The following is a 21,043-nucleotide window of genomic DNA, read 5'->3' on the forward strand; positions in this document are numbered from 1 at the left end:
AAACCTATGGGATGCAGCAAAAGCAGTTCTAAGAGGGAAGTTTATAGCTATACAAGCCTATCTAAAGAAACAAGAAAAATCTCAAATAAACAATCTAACTTTACACCTAAAGGAACTGGAGAAAGAAGAGCAAACAAAACCCAAAGTTAGCAGAAGGAAAGAAATCATAAAGATCAGAGCAGAAATAACTGAAATAGAAACAAAGAAAACAATAGCAAAGATCAATAAAACTAAAAGCTGGTTCTTTGAGAAGATAAACAAAATTGATAAACCATTAGCCAGACTCATCAAGAAGAAGAGGGAGAGGACTCAAATAAAATTAGAAATGAAAAGGGAGAAGTTACAACAGACACCGCAGAAATACAAAGCATCCTAAGAGACTACTACAAGCAACTCCATGCCAATAAAATGGACAACCTGGAAGAAATGGACAAATTCTTAGAAAGCTATAACCTTCCAAGACTGAACCAGGAAGAAATAGAAAATATGAACAGACCAATCACAAGTAATGAAATTGCAACTGTGATTAAAAATCTTCCAACAAACAAAACTCCAGGACAAGATGGCTTCACAGGTGAATTCTATCAAACATTTAGAGAAGAGCTAACACCCACCCTTCTCAAACTCTTCCAAAAAATTGCAGAGGAAGGAACACTCCCAAATTCATTCTATGCGGCCACCATCACCCTGATACCAAAACCAGACAAAGATACTACAAAAAAAGAAAATTACAGACCAGTATCACTGATGAATATATATGCAAAAATCCTCAACAAAATACTAGCAAACAGAATCCAAGAACACATTAAAAGGATCATACACCATGATCAAGTGGGATTTATCCCAGGGATGCAAGAATTCTTCAATATATACAAATCAATCAATGTGATACATCATATTAACAAGTTGAAGAATAAAAACCATATGATCATCTCAATAGATGCAGAAAAAGCTTTTGACAAAATTCAACACCCATTTATGACAGAAACTCTCCAGAAAGTGGGCATAGAGGGAACCTACCTCAACATAATAAAGGCCATATATGACAAACCCACAGCAAACATCATTCTCAATGGTGAAAAACTGAAAGCACTTCCTCCAAGATCAGGAACAAGACAAGGATGTCCACTGTCACCACTATTATTCAACAGAGTTTTGGAAGTCCTAGCCACGGCAATCAGAGAAGAAAAAGAAATAAAAGGAATACAAATTGGAAAACAGCAAGTAAAACTGTCAATGTTTGCAGATGACATGATACTATACACAGAGAATCCTAAAGATGCCACCAGAAAACTACTAGAGCTAATCAATGAATTTGGTAAAGTAGCAGGATACAAAATCAATGCACAGAAATATCCTGCATTCCTATACACTAATGATGAAAAATCTGAAAAAGAAATTAAGGAAACACTCCCATTTACCATCGCAACAAAAAGAATAAAATACCTAGGAATAAACCTACCTAGGGAGACAAAAGACCTGTATGCAGAAAACTATAAGACACTGATGAAAGAAATTAAAGATGATACCAACACATGGAGAGATATACCATGTTCTTGGATTGGAAGAATCAACATTGTGAAAATGAGTATACTACCCAAAGCAATCTACAGATTCAATGCAATCCCTATCAAATTACCAATGGCATTTTTTACAGAACTAGAACAAAAAGTCTTAAAATTTGTATGGAGACACAAAAGACCCCGAGTAGCCAAAGCAGTCTTGAGGGGAAAAAACGGAGCTGGAGGAATCAGAATCCCTGACTTCAGACTATACTACAAAGCTACAATAATCAAGACAATATGGTACTGGCACAAAAACAGAAATATAGATCAATGCAACAGGATAGAAAGCCCAGAGATAAACCCACGCACCTACGGTCAATTAATCTATGATAAAGGAGGCAAGGATATACAATGGAGAAAAGACAGTCTCTTCAATAAGTGGTGCTGGGAAAACTGGACAGCTACATGTAAAAGAATGAAATTAGAACACTCCCTAACACCATACACAAAAATAAACTCAAAATGGATTAGAGACCTAAATGTAAGACCGGACACTATAAAGCTCTTAGAGGAAAACATAGGAAGGACACTCTTTGACATAAATCACAGCAAGATCTTTTTTGATCCACCTTCTAGAGTAATGGAAATAAAAACAAAAATAAACAAATGGGATCTAATGAAACTTAAAAGCTTTTGCAAAGCAAAGGAAACTACAAACAAGACGAAAAGACACCCCTCAGAATGGGAGAAAATATTTGCAAATGAATCAACGGACAAAGGATTAATCTCTAAAATATATAAACAGCTCATGCAGCTCAATATTATAAAAACAAACAACCCAATCCAAAAATGGGCAGAAGACCTAAATAGACATTTCCCCAAAGAAGACATACAGATGGCCAAGAAGCACATGAAAAGCTGCTCAACATCACTAATTATTAGAGAAATGCAAATCAAAACCACAATGAGGTATCACCTCACACCAGTTAGAATGGGCATCATCAGAAAATCTAAAAACAACAAATGCTGGAGAGGGTGTGGAGAAAAGGGAACCCTCTTGCACTGTTGGTGGGAATGTAAATTGATACAGCCTCTATGGAGAACAGTATGGTGGTTCCTTAAAAAACTAAAAATAGAATTACCATATGACCCAGCAAACCCACTACTGGGCATATACCCAGAGAAAACCATAATTCAAAAAGACACATGCACCTCAATGTTCATTGCAGCACTATTTACAATAGCCAGGACATGGAAGCAACCTAAATGCCCATCGACAGATGAATGGATAAAGAAGACGTGGTACATATATACAATGGAATAGTACTCAGCCATAAAAAGGAAGGGAATTGGGTCATTTGCAGAGACGTGGATGAACCTATAGACTGTCATACAGAGTGAAGTAAGTCAGAAGGAGAAAAACAAACATCATGTGTTAGCTCATATATGTGGAACCTAGAAAAATAGTACAGATGAACCAGTTTGCAGGGCAGACATTGAGACACAGATGTAGAGAACAAACGTATGGACACCAAGGGGGGGAAGTGGCGGGGGGGGGTGTGTGTGGTGGTGGTGGTGTGATGAATTGGGAGATTGGGATTGACATGTATACACTGATGTGTGTAAAATGCATGACTAATAAGAACCTGCTGTATAAAAAATCTAAAAAAAAAACTTGAAGTATAAATTTAAAAAAAAAAAAGTCCCTTGAAATAGACTATTAACCCAAAAATATAAGTTCCCTGTGGACGGAGACTCTCTTATTCATCTCTGTGCCTCTGTAACATCTAGACATTGGTGGTGGTGAGGGATAGGGTTGTTTAATTTAATGGAATACTGTGTTGTCACAGCAAGATCCCAACTGTTTAGCTTCATCTTAAACAAATAAAAGTTGCTCCATACTATCCATTTAAATGACAAACTATGCCAGTTATCCACTTGGAGCCTCTCAGTTCCAAATCTACCCATCAGTGCCTACTCTGAGAAAATGGTGCTGGGCCCTTTAAATATTTTTCCTTTGCTGGCTGGCACAGTGTTAAGTTCTGTCAGTAGAGGGTGCTAAAGAGACAATGCAAGAGGAAGACGTCTTCCTTCCTGGCGCCGGTGTACTCCTCCCAGCAAGCTCCTGCAGCGCAGCAGCTTCTCTTTGTTCGAATTACTATGTGGTTTCTTTTGCCTGATTGGACCCTAACTGATACAAAATCTGTACCATGAGTGAGGTTTGAACTCAAATGGCCACATGTCCATTGGATTTGATGAGCAGAAAGTAGCAAGTACTTTAGATGACTTAGAAAAACATGCAAACTAGAGGATGGCAGATAATCCCTACAAGAATTGGGCAGCTGGTGACCTCAGTACAGTTGCTAGAGTTTCAGTGGTCTGAGCTTGTCAAGCTTTCCACTCCAAGATGCAAAGTTAAGTTGCTGTACCTCAAACCACCCATCATGAAAAAAGGCACAACACTCGTAGGACTTTGTGGATGTGGTAGGCAACATACACCACATTTGAGATTGCTACTGTGACACTCATTTAGAGTCACTCACAAGGTTGCCAATTTCAAGTGGAACCAAGCAAGACTAGGCTCCGCAGCAAGTTCAGGCTGCTATACAAGTCACTCTGCCATTTAGGCCTGATCCAGCAGCCTCAGTGATACTTGAAGTGCCCATGGCGAGTAAGGATGCTTGCTGTACAGAGCCCTGGCAAACACCAACAGGAACATCACAGCACAGACTTCTAGGATTTGGGAGCAAATCTATGCCCTCTTCTGCAGATAACTATTTGCCTTTTGAGAAACAGTTTCTGGCTTGTGCCTGACCCTTGGCAAAAAGTAAACACCGCACCACAGGACACTGGGTGACCATGTGGCCTGAGATTCCCATCAGGAACTCGGTGTTGTCTGACCTACCTAGCCACAAGACTGGACATGCACCACAGCAATCTATCATCAGATGAAAATGGCCCATAAGAGACCAAGCATATCCAGGTACAAGGACAGACATACAGACCAGATTAGAATAGAGAGCCCAGAAATAAAACCTGGACATATGGTCAAATGATTTTTGAGAACAATGCCAAGACCATTCAATGGGGAAAGGACAGTCTTTTCAACAAATGGTACTGGGGAAACTGGATATCCACATGCAAAAGAATGAAGTTGAACCTTACCTACACCAAATAAAAAATTAACTCAAAATGGGTGGAAGACCTAAATATAAGAGCTAAAATTCTGAAATTCTCAGAAGAAAATAGGAGTAAATCTTCATAATCTTGGATTTCATAAGATATGACACCAAAAGCAGAAGCAACCATAGACTAGATAAATGGGGCTTCATTAAAATTAAAACTTTTGTGCATCAAGGTACACTATCAAGAAAGTGAAAAAACTACCCACAGAATGGAAGACAACATCTGCAAATCATTTATCAGACAAGGGTCAACTATCCAGAATGTTTAAGGAACTCTTACAACTCAACAACAAAAAGACAACTCAGTTTTAAAATGGGCAAAGGACTTGAGTAAATATTTCTCCAAAGATGACGTAGAAGAGGGCATCAAGCACATGAAGATGCTCAACATCATTAGCCACTAGGGAAATGCAAATCAAAACCACATTAAGATTCCACTTCATACAGACTGTGCCATGGGAAGATGTCTATAATTTTTTTTAAAAAAGGAAAATAAATGTTGAAAAATAAGTGAAAATGTGGAGAAATTGGAATACTCATACATTTCTGGTGGGAATGTAAAATGGTACGTCACTGTGGAAAACAGTTTAGTGATTTCTCAATAAGTTAAATATAAAATTATCACATGACTCAGCAACTCCACTCCAGGGTATATATTCCAAAGACTGGAAAAGAGATGTTCAAACAAAGACTTGTACACAAATGTTCATAGCAGCACTACTCCCAATAGCAAAAATGTGAAAACAACACAAATGTCCATCAACAGATGAATGGGGACTTCCCTGGTGGTCCAGTGGCTAAGACTCCATGCTCCCAATGCAGGGGGCCCGGGTTCAATCCCTGCTCAGGAAACTAGATCCCACATGCTGCAACTAAGAGTCCACATGCCACAACTAAAAAAAGATCCTGAAGAGGACAGAAAGTCCAGAGATAAACCCACGCACATATGATCACCTCATCTTTGACAAAGGAGGCAAGAATATACAATGGAGAAAAAACAGCCTCTTCAGTAAGTGGTGCTGGGAAAAATTGATAGATACATGTAAAAGAATGAAATTAGAACACACCCTAACACCAAACACAACAATAAACTCAAAACGGATTAAAGACCTAAATGTAAGGCCAGACACTATAAAACTCTTAGAGGAAAGCATAGGCAGAACACTCTATGACATAAATCACAGCAAGATCCTTTTTGACCCACCTCCTAGAATAAGGGAAATAAAAACAAAAATAAACAAATGGGACCTAATGAAACTTAAAAGCTTTTGCACAGCAAAGGAAACCATAAACAAGACGAAAAGACACCCCTCAGAATGGGAGAAAATATTTGCAAACGAAGCAACTGACAAAGGATTAATCTCCAAAATGTACAAGCAGCTCATGCAGCTCAATATCACAAAAACAAACAACCCAATCCAAAAATGGGCAGAAGACCTAAATAGACATTTCTCCAAAGAAGACATACAGATGGCCAACAAATGCATGAAAAAATGCTCAACATCACTAATCATTAGAGAAATGCAAATCAAAACCACAATGAGGTATCACCTCACACGGGTCAGAATAAAAATCTACAAAAAATAAATGCTGGAGAGAGTGTGGAGAAAAGGGAACCCTCCTGCCCTGTTGGTGGGAATGTAAATTCATAGAGCCACTGTAGAGAACAGTATGGAGGTTCCTTGAAAAACTAAAAATAGAACTACCATATGACCCAGCAATCCCACTACTGGGCATATACCCTGAGAAAACCATAATTCAAAAAGACACATGCACCCCAATGTTCATTGCAGCACTATTTACAACAGCCAGGTCACGGAAGCAACCTAAATGCCCACCGACAGACGAATGGATAAAGAAGATGTGGTACATATATATAATGGAATATTACTCAGCCATAAAAAGTAACGAAATTGGGTCATTTGTAGAGAAGTGGACGGATCTAGACACTGTCATACAGAGTGAAGTAAGTCAGAAAGAGAAAAACAAATATCGTATATTAATGCATATATGTGGAAACTAGAAAAATGGTACAGATGAACTGGTTTGCAGGGCAGACATTGAGACACAGATGTAGAGAACAAACGTATGGACACCAAGGAGGGAAAGCGGCGGGGGGCAGTGGTGGTGTGATGAATTGGGCTATTGGGATTGACATATATACACTAATATGTATAAAATAGATAACTAGTAAGAACCTGCTGTATAAAAAATAAATAAAATAAAATTCAAAAAATAAATAAAAGGAAAGTGGATCAAAAAAAAAAATCTAGAAACAATAAATGCTGGAGAGGGTGTGGAGAAAAGGGAACCCTCCTGCACTGTTGGTGGGAATGTAAATTGATACAGCCACTATGGAGAACAGTATGGAGGTTCCTTGAAAAACTAAAAATAGAACTACCATATGACCCAGCAATCCCACTACTGGGCATATACCCTGAGAAAACCATAATTCAAAAAGATACATGCACCACAATGTACACTGCATCTCTATTTACAATAGCCAGGACATGGAAGCAACCTAAATGTCCATCAACAGATGAATGGATAAAGAAGATGTGGCACATATATACAATGGAATATTACTCAGCCATAAAAAGGAACGAAACTGAGTTATTTGTAGTGAGATGGATGGACCTAGAATCTGTCATACAGAGTGAAATAAGGCAGAAAGAGAAAAACAAATACCGTATGCTAACACATACATATGGAATTTTAAAAAAGCAGCACTGATGAACCTAGTGGCAGGGCAGGAATAAAGACACAGACGTAGAGAATGGATTTGAGGGCGTGGGGGGGAAGGGGAAGCTGGGATTAAGTGAGAGAGTAGCACTGACATATATACACTACCAAATGTAAAATGGATGGCTAGTGGGAAGCTGCTGCATAGCACAAGGAGATCAACTTGATGCTCTGTGACAACCTAGAGGGATGGGATAGGGAGAGTGGGAGGGAGGCTCAAGAGGAAGGGGATATGGGGATATATGTATACATATAGCTGATTCACTTTGTTATACAGCAGAAACTAACACAACCTTGTAAAGCATTTATACTCCAATAAAGATGTGAAAAAAGAAAAAAAGATCCCGCATGCTGCAACTGAAGATGCTGCACGCTGCAACTAAGACGTGACGTGGCCAAAAACAAAACAAAACAAAACAACAAATGAATAGATAAACAAAATATGGTATATCCATACAATGGAATATTTTCAGCCATAAAAAGGGATGAAGTTCTGATCCACACTGCAATGTGGATGAACCTTGAAACCATGCTAAGTAAAATTTGCCATATGTAAAAGGAATCATAATTCCACTTATATGAGGAACCTAGAGTAGTCAAATTCATAGAGACAGAAGGTAAAATAGAGGTTACCAGGCACTGGGGGAAAAGGGGTCTGAAGTGTTACTGTTTAATGGGTAGAGTTTCTGTTTGGGAAGATGAAAACGTTCTGGAAATGGATAGTGGTGATGACTGCACAACATTGCGAATGTACTTAATGCCACTGAATTATAACACTTAACATTATTAAAACGGTAAAAATTTTGTTTACCATAATAAAAAAAATTCCTAAAAAGCACAAACAACTAAGTTGGTAACGTGGCACCATTCCCCAGGGAGGATCAGCCAGCCACCTGGTAGCAGATGATTTCTTTGGATCTCTTCCTTCGTGGAGGGGGCGGAGAGTCACCCTCAATGGAAGAGACGCATTCTGAATATGGAGCTGTCTTCCCTGTCTGCACTACTTCTGTTAGCACCAACATCCACATACTCACAAAATTTCACAGAATGCCTTATCCTCTGTCTTGGGTCCTGGTATGCCCCACAGCATTGCATCTAATCAAGGAACTCATTTTACAGCCAAGAAAGTACAGCAACGGGTTCATACCCACATACCCCTCATGGAGAGTCGACTGGTCTTAACTGAAAAGTGGAATGGCTTATTGAAGACTCAGTTACAGCATTAGTTGAGAGATAATATCCTGAAAGGAAGAGGTTCTGTCTTATAAGATGCAATATATACTTTGAATCAAAACCATTATGCAGTGCTATTCCCTAAAGCCAGAATACATGGTCCCAGGAATCAAGGGGTGGAAGTAGGACTGGTTCCTCTCACCATTATATCTAAAAACCTACTTGCAGAATTTTTATTTCCCCTCCTGACAACTTTGGGCTCTGCTGATTTGGGAGGAATGCTTACATTGGTTCCAATGAATTAGAAGATGAGACTACCCCCCTGATCATTTTGGGCTCCCTCTACCACTGAACCAACAAGGTAAAAAAGGAGTTCCTCTATGGACTAGAGTAATTGATCCTGAGTACTAAGGAGAAACTGGGTTGCTGCTACACAATGGGAACAAGAAGGACTGTGTCTGGAACCCAGAAGATTCTAAGGTACCTCTTGATACTTCCATACCCAATAATATAGGTCAAGGGAAAACCACAACATACAAACAACAAAAGCAAAATGCCCAAGGACTCAGACTCTTTGGCAATGAAGGTTTGGGTCACTCCATCAGATAAAGAACCCCAGCAGCTAAGGACAAGGCAAACATGGAATGACTATTAAAATGAAGCCATAGATACCAACTACAGCCTCATGACCAATTACAGAAACAAAGACCATATGTTTTCTCTTTGCTTGTTATAAGCATGGCTTTATTTGTATATGCTAACCATTTTCTTCTCTCTCCTTCCCATTATTATTTTTTTTAATTTTTATTTTATGTTGGAGTATAGTTGATTTACAAGTTTTGTTAGTTTCAGGCGTACAGCAAAGTGATTCAGTTATACATATATCTTTTTCAGATTCTTTTCCCATTTAGGTTATTACAGAATAATTGAGTAGAGTTCTCTGTGCTATACAGTAGGTCCTTGATGATTATCTGTTTTATATTATAGTGGTGTGTATACATTGCTGCAAATGGCATTATTTCATTCTTTATTTATGGCTGAGTAATATTCCATTGTATATGTGTACTATATCTTCTTTATCCATTCATCTGTCTATGGACATTAAGGTTGCTTCCATGTCCTGGCTATTGTAAATAGTGCTGCAGTGAACATTTGGGGTGCACGTATCTTTTGAATTATGGTTTTCTCTGGATATATGCCCAGGAGTGGGATTGCAGAATCATATGATAGCTCTATTTTTAGTTTTTTAAGGAAACTCCATTATTATTTTATAGACAGGTTGTTGGAAGTTAAATTTTACAGTTTAGCCTGTAGGTAATAGAATATTCAGTGAGACTATGACTGTATATGAGGTATATCATAGATAGCAACGGTTATAACTGTTGGGAATGTGAGTTTCCTCATTTGGGGAAAAGGATAAGAACTTGTAAGACATACAGCTACGTCTTTTGTCTTTTCTTTTTCTTTTTTTCGGCCGCACTGCACGGCTTGTGGGATCTTAGTTCCCTGACCAGGAATTGAACCCGCGCCCACGGCAGTGAAAGCACGGAGTCCTAACTACTGGACGGCCAGGGAATTCCCTGGATAGCTATGTCTTATTAGGTAAAAATAGAATTGTTTTCAGGAATTTGAGTGTGTGTAGAAGGGTACATATGGAAGCTGAGTAGCCAAAGGAATGGAATGCAACATTTATCAATTTACTGCCTCTCAAGTCCTCTCCAAATCCATCCTTTTCTTCTCCATTTTCTCAGAGTAAGTCCTTTAAATATTTTTCCTTTACCAGATGGCACAATTTTAAGCTTCATCTGTAGATGGCACTTTTTTGGGGGGCAGGGGGGGTATAGTTGATTTACAATGTTGTGTTAGTTTCTGGTATACAGCAAAGTGATTCAGATTATATCTATATAGATATATATAATTAAATTGTTTTTCATATTCTTCTTCATTATGGTTTATTACAGGATATTGAATATAGTTCTCTGTGCTATACAGTAGGACCTGTTGTTTATCTATTTTACACACAGTAGTTTATATCTGCTAATCCCAAACTCCTAATTTATCCCTGCCCTCACCCTTTCCCCTTTGGTTATCATAAGTTCGTTTTCTCTGTGAGTCTGTTTGGCAAATAAGTTCATTTGTATCATACTTTAGATTACACATATAAATGAGATCACCTGATATTTGTCTTTCTCTGTCTGACTTACTTCACTTAGTATGATAATTAGTATGATAATTTCTAGGTCCATGCACGTTGTTGCAAATGGCATTATTTCATTCTTTTTTTATGGCTGAACAATATTCTACTGTGTATATGGACCCCATCTTCTTTATCTATTCATCTGTCCATGGATGTATATGGATCCCATCTTCTTTATCCATTCATCTGTCCATGGACATTTAGGTTGCTTTCATGTCTTGGCTACTGTAAATAGTGCTGCTACGAACATTGGGGTGCATGTGAGATGGTTATTAATTGGTTTTCTGTTACCATAAGCAAGTTAACCATAAACTTTGAGACTTAAAACAGTATATACATTTGTCATCTCACAGTTTCTGTGGGTCAACAGTCCAGAAAGTTTAACCAGATCCTCTGTTCAGGATCTCACAAGGTTGCAATCAAGGTGTTGGCTGGGCTGTGTTCTCATTTGGAAACCTGACTGGGGAAGAATGTTTCCAAGCTCATTCAAATTGTTGACAGAATTCACTTCCTTACAGCTGTATACCTGAAGGCCCCAGCTTCTTACTGGCTGTTGGTTGGATGCTGCCCTCAGGTCCTAGAGGCCACCTGCATTTCCTTGCCATGTGGCCCTCTCCATATGTAGTTCACAACATACCTGTTTGCTTTTGCTTTTTTTTAAAAAAAGTTTTTTTTTAACTTATTTATTTATTTATTTATTTATGGCTGTGTTGGGTCTTTGCTGCACACGGGCTTTCTCTAGTTGTGGCGAGCGGGGGCTACTCTTCATTGCGGTGCGCGGGCTTCTCATTGCGGTGGCTTCTCTTGTTGCTCAGCACAGGCTCTAGGCGTGCCGGCTTCAGTAGTTGTGGCTTGCAGGCTCTAGAGTGCGGGCTCAGTAGTTGTGGCGCACGGGCTTAATTGCTCCGCGGCATGTGGGATCTTCCCAGACCAGGGCTCGAACTTGTGTCCCCTGCATTGGCAGGCAGATTCTTAACCACTGAGCCTCCAGGGAAGTCCCTACTTGTTTGCTTTTTCAAGGTCAGCTGGAAAGTCTCTCTCTCCAGCCTGCTAAGATAGTCTTACATAATGAAATGTAATCCTGGGAGTAACATCCCATCACCTTTGCCATATTCTATTGATTAAAAGCAAGTTATAGATCTCTTCCACACTCAGGGAGAGAGGATTATACAAGGGCATGGATCACTGGGGGTCACCTTAGGGTGTATCCACCACATACTAGAAAGACCTTGCAAAAGGCAAGAGCTTCTCTTCCTGGTTCTGGAATGCTCACATGGCAGAGGCTCCTACAGTACATGTGGCTCTGCAGGCAGCTGGCTCCTGCAGCTGAGAGGCTTCTCTAGTGCTGGACTCTGCAGAGGAAGTGGCTGCTTCTCCAGGGCCAGGCTCCTGCAGCACAGGCAACTGCCCTGGCAACCAGCTCCTGCAGTACACGGCGGTCAACAGCACACACAGGCCAGCAACCTCCCCTGGCACAGACATGCCCTCAAATGAGTAACTGGGTCCTTGGGTTTTCCCCATCCCCCGGGGATGAGAAAGGATTCTCCTTATGTCTGATATTCCAGTAGAGTTTTCTTTGCTTCTTACTAGCCCAAAGCCTTCATTTCTCCAATTCCCTGTTATAATAATTTTTATATTAAAACTTCTTTGTTGAAATTACTGTGTGATTTCTGTCTATTGATTAGACTCTGACTGATTCATGGACCATGTTCAGTTAGGATTTGCCAGCCACTGACATTCCAGTGAGTGGAGGCTGTCTAGGAACTTTACATCTACAAATGAAAGGTTCGTCACTCACCTCTTTAATTTCTTTTAGGAGTTCAAGAGCACAGCTGAAGTCTGGAGGAGTAGCTAATAATTGCTCTTCCAGATGATCCCAAAAGGCATTGTGCATTGTCTCCTTGACCCTGCCTTCCAGACTGTAAGAAGGTTAAATGAACAAATTACTTTCTCTACTCAAAAACTGCCAAAAGGTCATTATCTCCTAAGCCCCAAACAGTGTTTGATATGATAAAAGACCATTATACAGACAGGGAAAGGCCAGGAACTATGTTTGGACGGTAGCAGAGCTGAATAAGCTGGGGTTAAACTTGGATGTCAATGGCACCAGCACAACCTCTCAGAAGGGCCCCTTGTGGTTCCAGCACAGCCCACCCTCTGCAGTAGGAAGAACCCTGAATAGAGATCAGGCTGAACTTTAGCACTGATTTTGCATTTAGCTTAGAAAAGATGTGACTTAGTTTCCCTTTATGTACACATATAGCAATGAACTAAATGATCTTTCACTTTCTTATAGACCTAAAATCTAGGAAAAGGATTTTCCTTCTTTGATAACACCTGAATATCTATAGATACTTCCAAATCAGCAGGTCTAAAATTGAATTCACTATCTTCCCCTTCCAAACCTGTTCCTCCTGTATTCCCAATTTCAATGGCACTACCATGTAGCCAGTCATGGAAGCCAGAAATATCCGTCTTTTTCCCCGCCTCAAAAAAAAAAAAAAAAAAGGGACTTCCCTGGTGGCACAGTGGGTAAGAATCCGCCTGCCAAAGCAGCAGACATAGGTTCGAACCCTAGTCCAGGAAGATCCCACATGCCGCAGAGCAACTAAGCCCGTGCGCCACAACTACTGAGCCTGCACTCTAAAGCCTGTGAGCTACAACTACTGAGCCCGCGTACTGCAACTACTGAAGCCCGCGCGCCTGTAGCCCATGCTCCGCAAGAAGAGAAGCCACCGCAGTGAGGAGCCCACGCACCACAACAAAGAGTAGCCCCCAATCGCCAACTAGAGAAAGCCAACGCACAGCAATGAAGACCCAATGCAGCCATAAATAAATAAATAAATAAATAATTTTTAAAAACTTTTAAAAAACCAAAACAAACAAACAAACAAAAACCAGAAGCAAAGGTAATTCAATTAGAAAGGATAGTCTTTTCAACAAATGGTGCTGGAACAACTGGACATCCACATGCAAAAAAATGAATCTAGATACAGATCTTACACCTTCCACAAATAGATCATAGACCTAAATGTAAAACATAAAACTCTAAAACTTCTAGAAGATAACAGGAGAAATCTAGGTAACCTTGGGTTTGGCAACGACCTTTTAGATACAACACCAAAAGAAAGATCCATGAAAGAAAAAATCTGTAAGTTGGGCTTCATTAAAATTAAGAACTGCTCTGTGAGAGACAAGAGAATGAAAAGGCAAGCTCCAATCCTCGCAAAGCACATATCTGATAAAGAACTAGTATCCAAAATATACAAAGAACTCTTAAAATTCAACAATAAAACAACCCAATTTTAAAACAGGGAAAGGTCTGAACTGACACCTCACCAAAGTATTGATATATATACAAATGGCATATAAGCATATGAAAAGATGCTCAACCTCACATCTCATTAGGGAATTGTAAATTAAAGTAACAATGAGATACCACTACACACCTATTAGAATAGCCAAAATCCAAAACACTGACAATACCAAATGCTGACAAGGACGGGAGCAACAGGAACTCTCATTCATTGCTGGTAGGAATGCAAAGTGTAAGACCGTCACTCTGGAAGATGGTTCCACAGTTTCTAACAAAATTAAACATACTCTTTCCATACAGTCCAACAATAGTGCTCCCTGGTATTTACTCAAATGAGTTGAAAGCTTATGTCCACACAAAAATCTGCACATGGACATTTATAGCAGCTTTGTACATAACTGCCAAAACTTGGAAGCAACCAAGAGGTCAACACTAAAAAGAAATGCACTATCCAGCCCCCAAAAGACATGGAGGAACCTTAAATGCATATTGCTAATTCAAAGAATCCAATCTGAAAAGGCTACCTACTATATGATTCCAACTATAAGAAATTCAGAAAAACCTACGGAGACTGTAAAAAGATCAGTGGTTGCCAAGGGTTTCAGAGGGAGGGAGGGAAGGACGAATAGGTAGAACACAGGGGATTTTTAGGGCAGTGAAATTACTCTGTATGATACAGAAATGGTGAATACGTGTCATTATACATTTTTCAAAACCCATAGAATATACAACACGAAAAGTGAACACCAGTGTAAACTTGAGTTAATAATAATGTATTAATACTGGATCATCAATTGTAACAAATATACCACATTAATATAAAATATAAATAATAGAGGAAACTGTGTGCAGGAGAAAAGGGGGAATGTGAGAACTCTATTTTCCATCATTTTTCTGTAAAACTAAACTATGCTAAAAATTGTCTATTAATATTTTAAAAGGAATTAATTTTCCTCTGACCTTTATTTAAATGATTTCTCTGACCTATACAGTTAGACTAATAAGAAGAAAAAGAATCATTTGAAAATTCTGAGGCTGTACCTAGTCATTGCCAAATAGTGATCGGTTTTCTGGCATTAAACATCCCCCCTTAGTAATGCATGCTCCTTGTAAAACAAACCAAAAAAAGCAATACAAAGATGAATACAACAAAAATCAAAATTCCTCTCCCAACACACCAATCTCAATCAGCAGAGGTAACCAACTATAGTCTAATAGTCTATTGTGTACTGTAATTGTTCTTAAAGCTTTTCCCCTCACCCTATTTGTCCAATCCATCTTCCAAGTTCCATAAATTTTGCTTTTTAAATGTCTCTGGAATCCATCCCCTCCTACCATCATCTCTTACCTGGACTACTACATTAGGCCATTAACTGGTCCCTCTGTCTTCAGTCTTGTCCCTTTTTAATTTGTTCCCCACCAGTTCATTCTAAAATCAATGATTTTTCTAAGATGCAATTCCGATCATGAGGTCATGCTCAAAGTCCTTTGGGGCTTCCCATCACCAGCAGTATAAATGGCTCACATGACCCTTCCTGATATTGCTCTACCTCCCTTTCAAATTTATCTCCTCCTACCTCATAATACCCTGTGCTCAATCACATCAAGATACTTGTTCAGTTCACACCATTGTGCCTCCAACATGATTCCTCTGCCAGGAGCATTCCTTCCCACCCAGACCACCTCTAAGACTCAAGTCATCATAGGCTAAATCTTCCTCCATAGGCAAATCTTCTCTGATCTTTAGGCAGCTGAGAACTTTCATTCAACTCTATTCACACAGCTCTGAGTGAACTTATCAGTCACTTTCTGTTATTCATCTGTCTCTCTTACAAAAGCTTCTTGACAGCAAAGACAGTGCCTTATTTATTTATAGCTGTAGCTACCTCTATCCCCAGAACTCAACATTTTTCCTGCCACATAATAAGGACTCAACAAATGCCTGATGAATGCCCAAACATGGGATTTCCCTTAGGAACATACAATTGTAATTAACTTCATCCTATGAGCCCAAAGTAAAGCCAACTGCCAATAAGGAGTGACCTCAAACTCGATTTCAACCTTTTTCCTGATATAAATTTTGTATTACCTTACTTGAAAACCCAGCTCTGAATAGTACTATTTCCCCTGCTTCATTTCTCCCTCTCTCATTTCCTCTACTCTTTTTTCCTCCTCTCCTGCCAGCAACAGAAACATCTAAGCAGTGAGAGAGATGCTAGAAGATCTGGGTTTTGGTGAAAACCTGTTCCCAGAGAAGCTGTGCTTGACATGGACATCTGTTGGCAAGAGCAGATCAGACCAGGAAGACCAGGGCAGCAACTTGTGGCAGAGAACAGCACTTTAGTAACAGAGTCCCTGAAGCTGACAAATGACAAAAACATTTAAGGAAATTGACTTATCACAAGCTGCCATCACATATCTGTCTATTGGTGGGAAATCAGAACTGTTTTAAAATGTAAAATGTGACAATGAATTTACCCACTTAACTGCCAATAAACCAGCAAGTCATACTTACGGAATGGTTCTTATTTATTGCAATGTCAATATAACTAAGAAGAATGAAAAATAAGGCTTGATGGGGGTGGGGGAGCATTCCTTATCAAGAGGGTTCTGATCTTGATTCACAAATTAAGCTGATTTATGAAGTGGGGAATGGGGGTGTGGGTGAGGAGTTGAGGGGGCAGTTGAAAACACCACTATGAGAAAATTGATCTTTTTATCTGTGCCTGTTTAAATCTGTGATCACATAAGAGAGTAACTGATAAGACAGGAGCCATGTGGTAGGCAACCAATACCAATAAAATGACCCCAAAGATCTAGATCCCTAGTATTCACACCCTGGTATAATCCTGTACCCTGGAGTGTGGCCTGGATTTGTGGGTTCCTTTCTAGCAAACAAAATGTAGCAGAGGCCACGGACGTCACTCCTGAGGTTAGGTAACAAAAAGACCGTGGCTTCTGTCTTGGGCACCATCTCTCACCCACTTACTCTCTCGCTTTCTCACCCTGGGTGAGGGAAGGCAGCTGCTGTTTTGTGAGCCGCCCTATGGAGAGGCCCAGGTGGCAAGGAACTGAGGGCAGCTCAGGCCAACATCAACAGACTGGTAGAGCACACAGTGAAGCCACACCCGTAATCCCTGACCCACAGAAACTGGGAGATAATGAACACTGTTTTAGCTGATGAGTTTTGGGGTAATTTGTCATGCAGCAATAGATAGCTACTACAGGCTAATTCCTCCGCATCTGTCAGAGAAGATCTGAAATCCACCCTAACTATTTTATTATTAAGTGGGGTCCCAAAGTGAACATCCCAATAATTGCTTGGGTTTATTCACTGGTTAAATAACATTTGCTTCTTGACCCTCTGATACTAATAATTATAATTTATTACTCTTCTGTTTCAGTTGCTGAGACCTCTAATGGCTTAGATTCAAGCACTGATTGTGTTATTAAATAAAAATGCTTTGAGTCTGGTCAGAAGCCATTAGTGCTAAATACCTATACCAGGATGAATAAAATGGGAAAATTAGAAGAGCCTGTACCTGCTTGGAGGCAAAACCTTCTCTTCCATGTGGAAATCATGATTCATCCCAATCTCCTTGCTCAGCTTGGAAACATCATTAACTGTATCTATCAGACCTGTGACAGAAAGAACATATGAGGTACACCTGAAACTAATGTTCTATGTCACTTATACCTCAACTGAAAAAAAAGAACTTATGGGGGACACCAGTGAACTCAAAGAAGTCTGAATTTCTATTTTATTCAGAGATTCACTCCACTGAGTAGGCTCCAAATTGAGATTCATCACAGTGACCTTACACACACTCATTCGACCATTCCAGTCAGTTATGTTTTCTGAACTCTAGGTCCCGTGACAGAGCCTCTCAGTAGCCCAGCATGGGGGTAAGGGAGGATAAAGAAGCTATCTTATAAAAAAACAGAAAGTGAAACTGATTAAAAACCTTTCTCTTAAGAAGTAAAATAATGAAGTGGCAAAGAAATAATTTGTGATTTGCAAAAATAATGTTTATCTAAGGATATTACGATTCCACTCTCCTCTTCCTGCCTCTGATGGAAGTTAAATTCTCCACACAGAGGGTACTGAATGGCGTCAATCTCACTTGGTCTTCTAAAGTAGTTTCCAGAATTTAGGATTTCACAGACGAGTAAATTTCCAAAAAGATTTTGAGCAACTGATGACAGCTTGCCAACTTTTTGTTTTGTCAAGTATGGATAGTACAAAATAAGCAAATAAAAAATCCACTCTAGGTACTTCCCTGGTGGAGCAGTGGTTAAGACTCCACGCTCCCAATACAGGGGGCCCAGGTCCGATCCCTGGTCAGGGAACTAGATCCCACATGTATGTCACAACTAAAAGTTTGCATGCCACAACTAAGGAGTCGGTGAGGTGCAACTAAGGAGCCCGCAAGCCGCAACTAAGACCTGGTGCAACCAAAAAAAAAAAATCCACTCTACCACCACCAAAACCATTTCATAAAAGAAAAAGGATAGTTTAAACCCCCAAAAAGCGGAAAGGGAATACAGTCAGAAAAAAGACTAGTCCTTAAAATTGAATCAATTTAGCTTTAGGAAAAACTCATTACAATATCTTTATTTCATTTCACACAGTATGCTAAGAATTTTGTCACAAACCAGCTCTAGCATTTGGGAACCACTATTCTAAGTTCTTAGTACAGACCTACCTGATAGCACTCTTACATAATTGGCATACATGGTAGTTATTATTACTTGGTATAAAAGAGCTGCACACAATAAATCATATTTTCTCACTCTCTTTCAATGAAGCTTCATAATTTGTTCACAAAAAAGTATTCGGCTCCAAGATGTGGAGGGGATATAAATGAACTAAGATTGGCCATGAGTTGATAATTGTTGAAGTTGGGTGATGAGTAAATGGGGGTTCATTATTCCAATCTCTCTACTTTTGTATATGTTTAAGTTTTCCATAAGCAAAAAGGTTTAAAAATGTAAAAAGGAAAAATTGCACAAAAGAGGTTTCATAGGAGAATGCCTTTGTTCTTAGAAGATACATGAAATATTTAGAGGTAAAGTCATGACTCTATAACTTCAAGAAAGAAAAAATACATATGTAAAATATAATAAGAGAAAAAAACAGTGTGGCAAATGTTAATGTGGGCATTCGTTGTTTTTTTACTTTTCAACAGATTTGAAATATATCAAAATAAAAAGTTAAGGGTAAAAGGTGATTGTAAAATTTACCAAAAAGCCACCAGCAGAGTTTCTGTTTAGGTAAATGTAACGGTGAACTGAACCTTAGTTGGACAGGAAGTTCCCTTTATTTTTGCAGTCTCTCTGAAGTCTTCAGTTTTGGCCAAAATGGCAAAACACAGTCAAATATGCAAACAGACTTACTGCTAATTCAGTAATGCAAAATCAGAACTAAGAGAAAATCTTCAAAGGGAGATTGAGCTGCTTGTAGCAGCTTATTGAAGGACTGAGGAAAATATTATACACAGAAACACTTCCCAACTACAACAAACCAAAGCTCATAGCCTGCTCTGACAAGAGTGTTCTGTCGCTCAAAAGTACCATAGCATTATGCAACTCCTACAGCTGTAAAATTCAGGAACAGGGAGGTTCAAAGAGAAATTAGAGGTAAAAAGTAACTAAAATAGATTTTTAAAATCCATATCCCAAGGACAAAGATATTTTCAAGATAATTTGGTAACTTAACCAAGTCAACCTAATATATAAAATTTCGAAATTATTAAAAAAGAGGGGTTTGGTTATTCAGGTTATTGAGTTGTATTGCCCAAATCAGGATTCCAAAGCACCCAATTTGCTGCTTTTCCTTAACCAGCAGCGACCCCGTGTGGCTACAAGCGATTGAATTTAAAGAATTTAACTCAGGTTGTTGCACGTGGACAGGCCTTCAGATGGTTGACTGCTGAAATTACCTGGTGATTATGATAAGAGAAATGCTGGATGAGTCCCAGTGAGATCAGACATAAAGTGTGGAAGAGACTTTGTGCCCCAATAGGAACATAAAAGAACATCTCCTATAGTATGAGCTAAAGAGTATGAGGCCAGAGCATCATTACTAAATGCAGTCAACGAAGCACCGAGAGAACACAATGCCCATCTGGGATCATTTCCGTTCTTTAAAATCTACCCCAGGTGTCTGCCATTTTCCACCTACAAATTCAAAATAAAAGAATACAAAGCTGGCTCTGAACTGACTCAGCCTCACATCTTGTCAGATTCAAGAAATCGCTCTTGGGTCACTTCTTTCTCCAGGACCAAAAACTCTGAAGATCTTCTGGTCAACAAGGGGCCTGGGGCCTGAAAGTAGAGATTGGGGTGGGGGGGTGGGGGGATGAGGAAAAAGGTGGGTAGAGAAGTGCGGCGCCGCGGGCTACTTCCCACCTGACCCACACTAAGCACCCCGAGGGCTGGGGCCGGCGGGGCTGGACCTACGGGAAGGGTGGTCCTTGGGGCTGCTCATGTCTTCCCGGGTCGGTCCTGAGGTTTCGGGCTTACAGGCCCCGCTCTCTGCATCGCCAGGGTCCTTCAGGGGCACGTTTTCCTCCACGTCCGTCATTTTGCTGATGGAATCTGGGTGGGGAGAAATGGGGCGCTGTGGGCGGCGAGGAAGGGGGCTCTCCAACTACCTAAGGGGTCTGGGGCCCGGCCAATCGCGCCCGACCTGGACAAACTAAGAGGAGGGTGGACAGCTTCAGGGTCTCTCGGGGACCGACAGGGGCAGAGGAGCCTGGAGGAACGGGGCTGAGGAATCACAGAGTAATGAGTGCTGGCTCCGCAACCAGGAAACTAAGGCCAGAGGGGCGGCCTGCTTGCCTGAAACGCCCGCCCCAGGCCCACCCGGGCTCCAGCAGCAGGGGGAGCCCACGGCGCTCAAACTCCAGGTCCCTCGCCTCCT

General features: G+C 40.1%; 1 protein-coding gene across 1 annotated transcript in view; it reads right to left on the bottom strand.

Moving 5' to 3' along the window:
• Positions 1 to 20,713, bottom strand: part of TCP11 (t-complex 11) — a 35,311-nt gene extending 14,598 nt beyond the window's left edge. Inside the window, exons 1-3 of the mRNA XM_082345176.1 lie at positions 20,581 to 20,713; positions 17,661 to 17,757; positions 12,601 to 12,721 (exon numbers count right to left, since the gene is read on the bottom strand). Of these exons, the coding sequence (XP_082201302.1) occupies positions 12,601 to 12,721; positions 17,661 to 17,757; positions 20,581 to 20,704 (342 nt within the window). The 5' untranslated portion in view covers positions 20,705 to 20,713. The remainder of the gene's footprint in view (positions 1 to 12,600; positions 12,722 to 17,660; positions 17,758 to 20,580) is intronic.
• Between the last annotated feature and the right edge of the window lie 330 nt (positions 20,714 to 21,043).

This window comes from Balaenoptera borealis (genome assembly GCF_965194805.1).
Source record: "Balaenoptera borealis genome assembly, chromosome: 12".
NCBI lineage: Eukaryota > Metazoa > Chordata > Mammalia > Artiodactyla > Balaenopteridae > Balaenoptera > Balaenoptera borealis.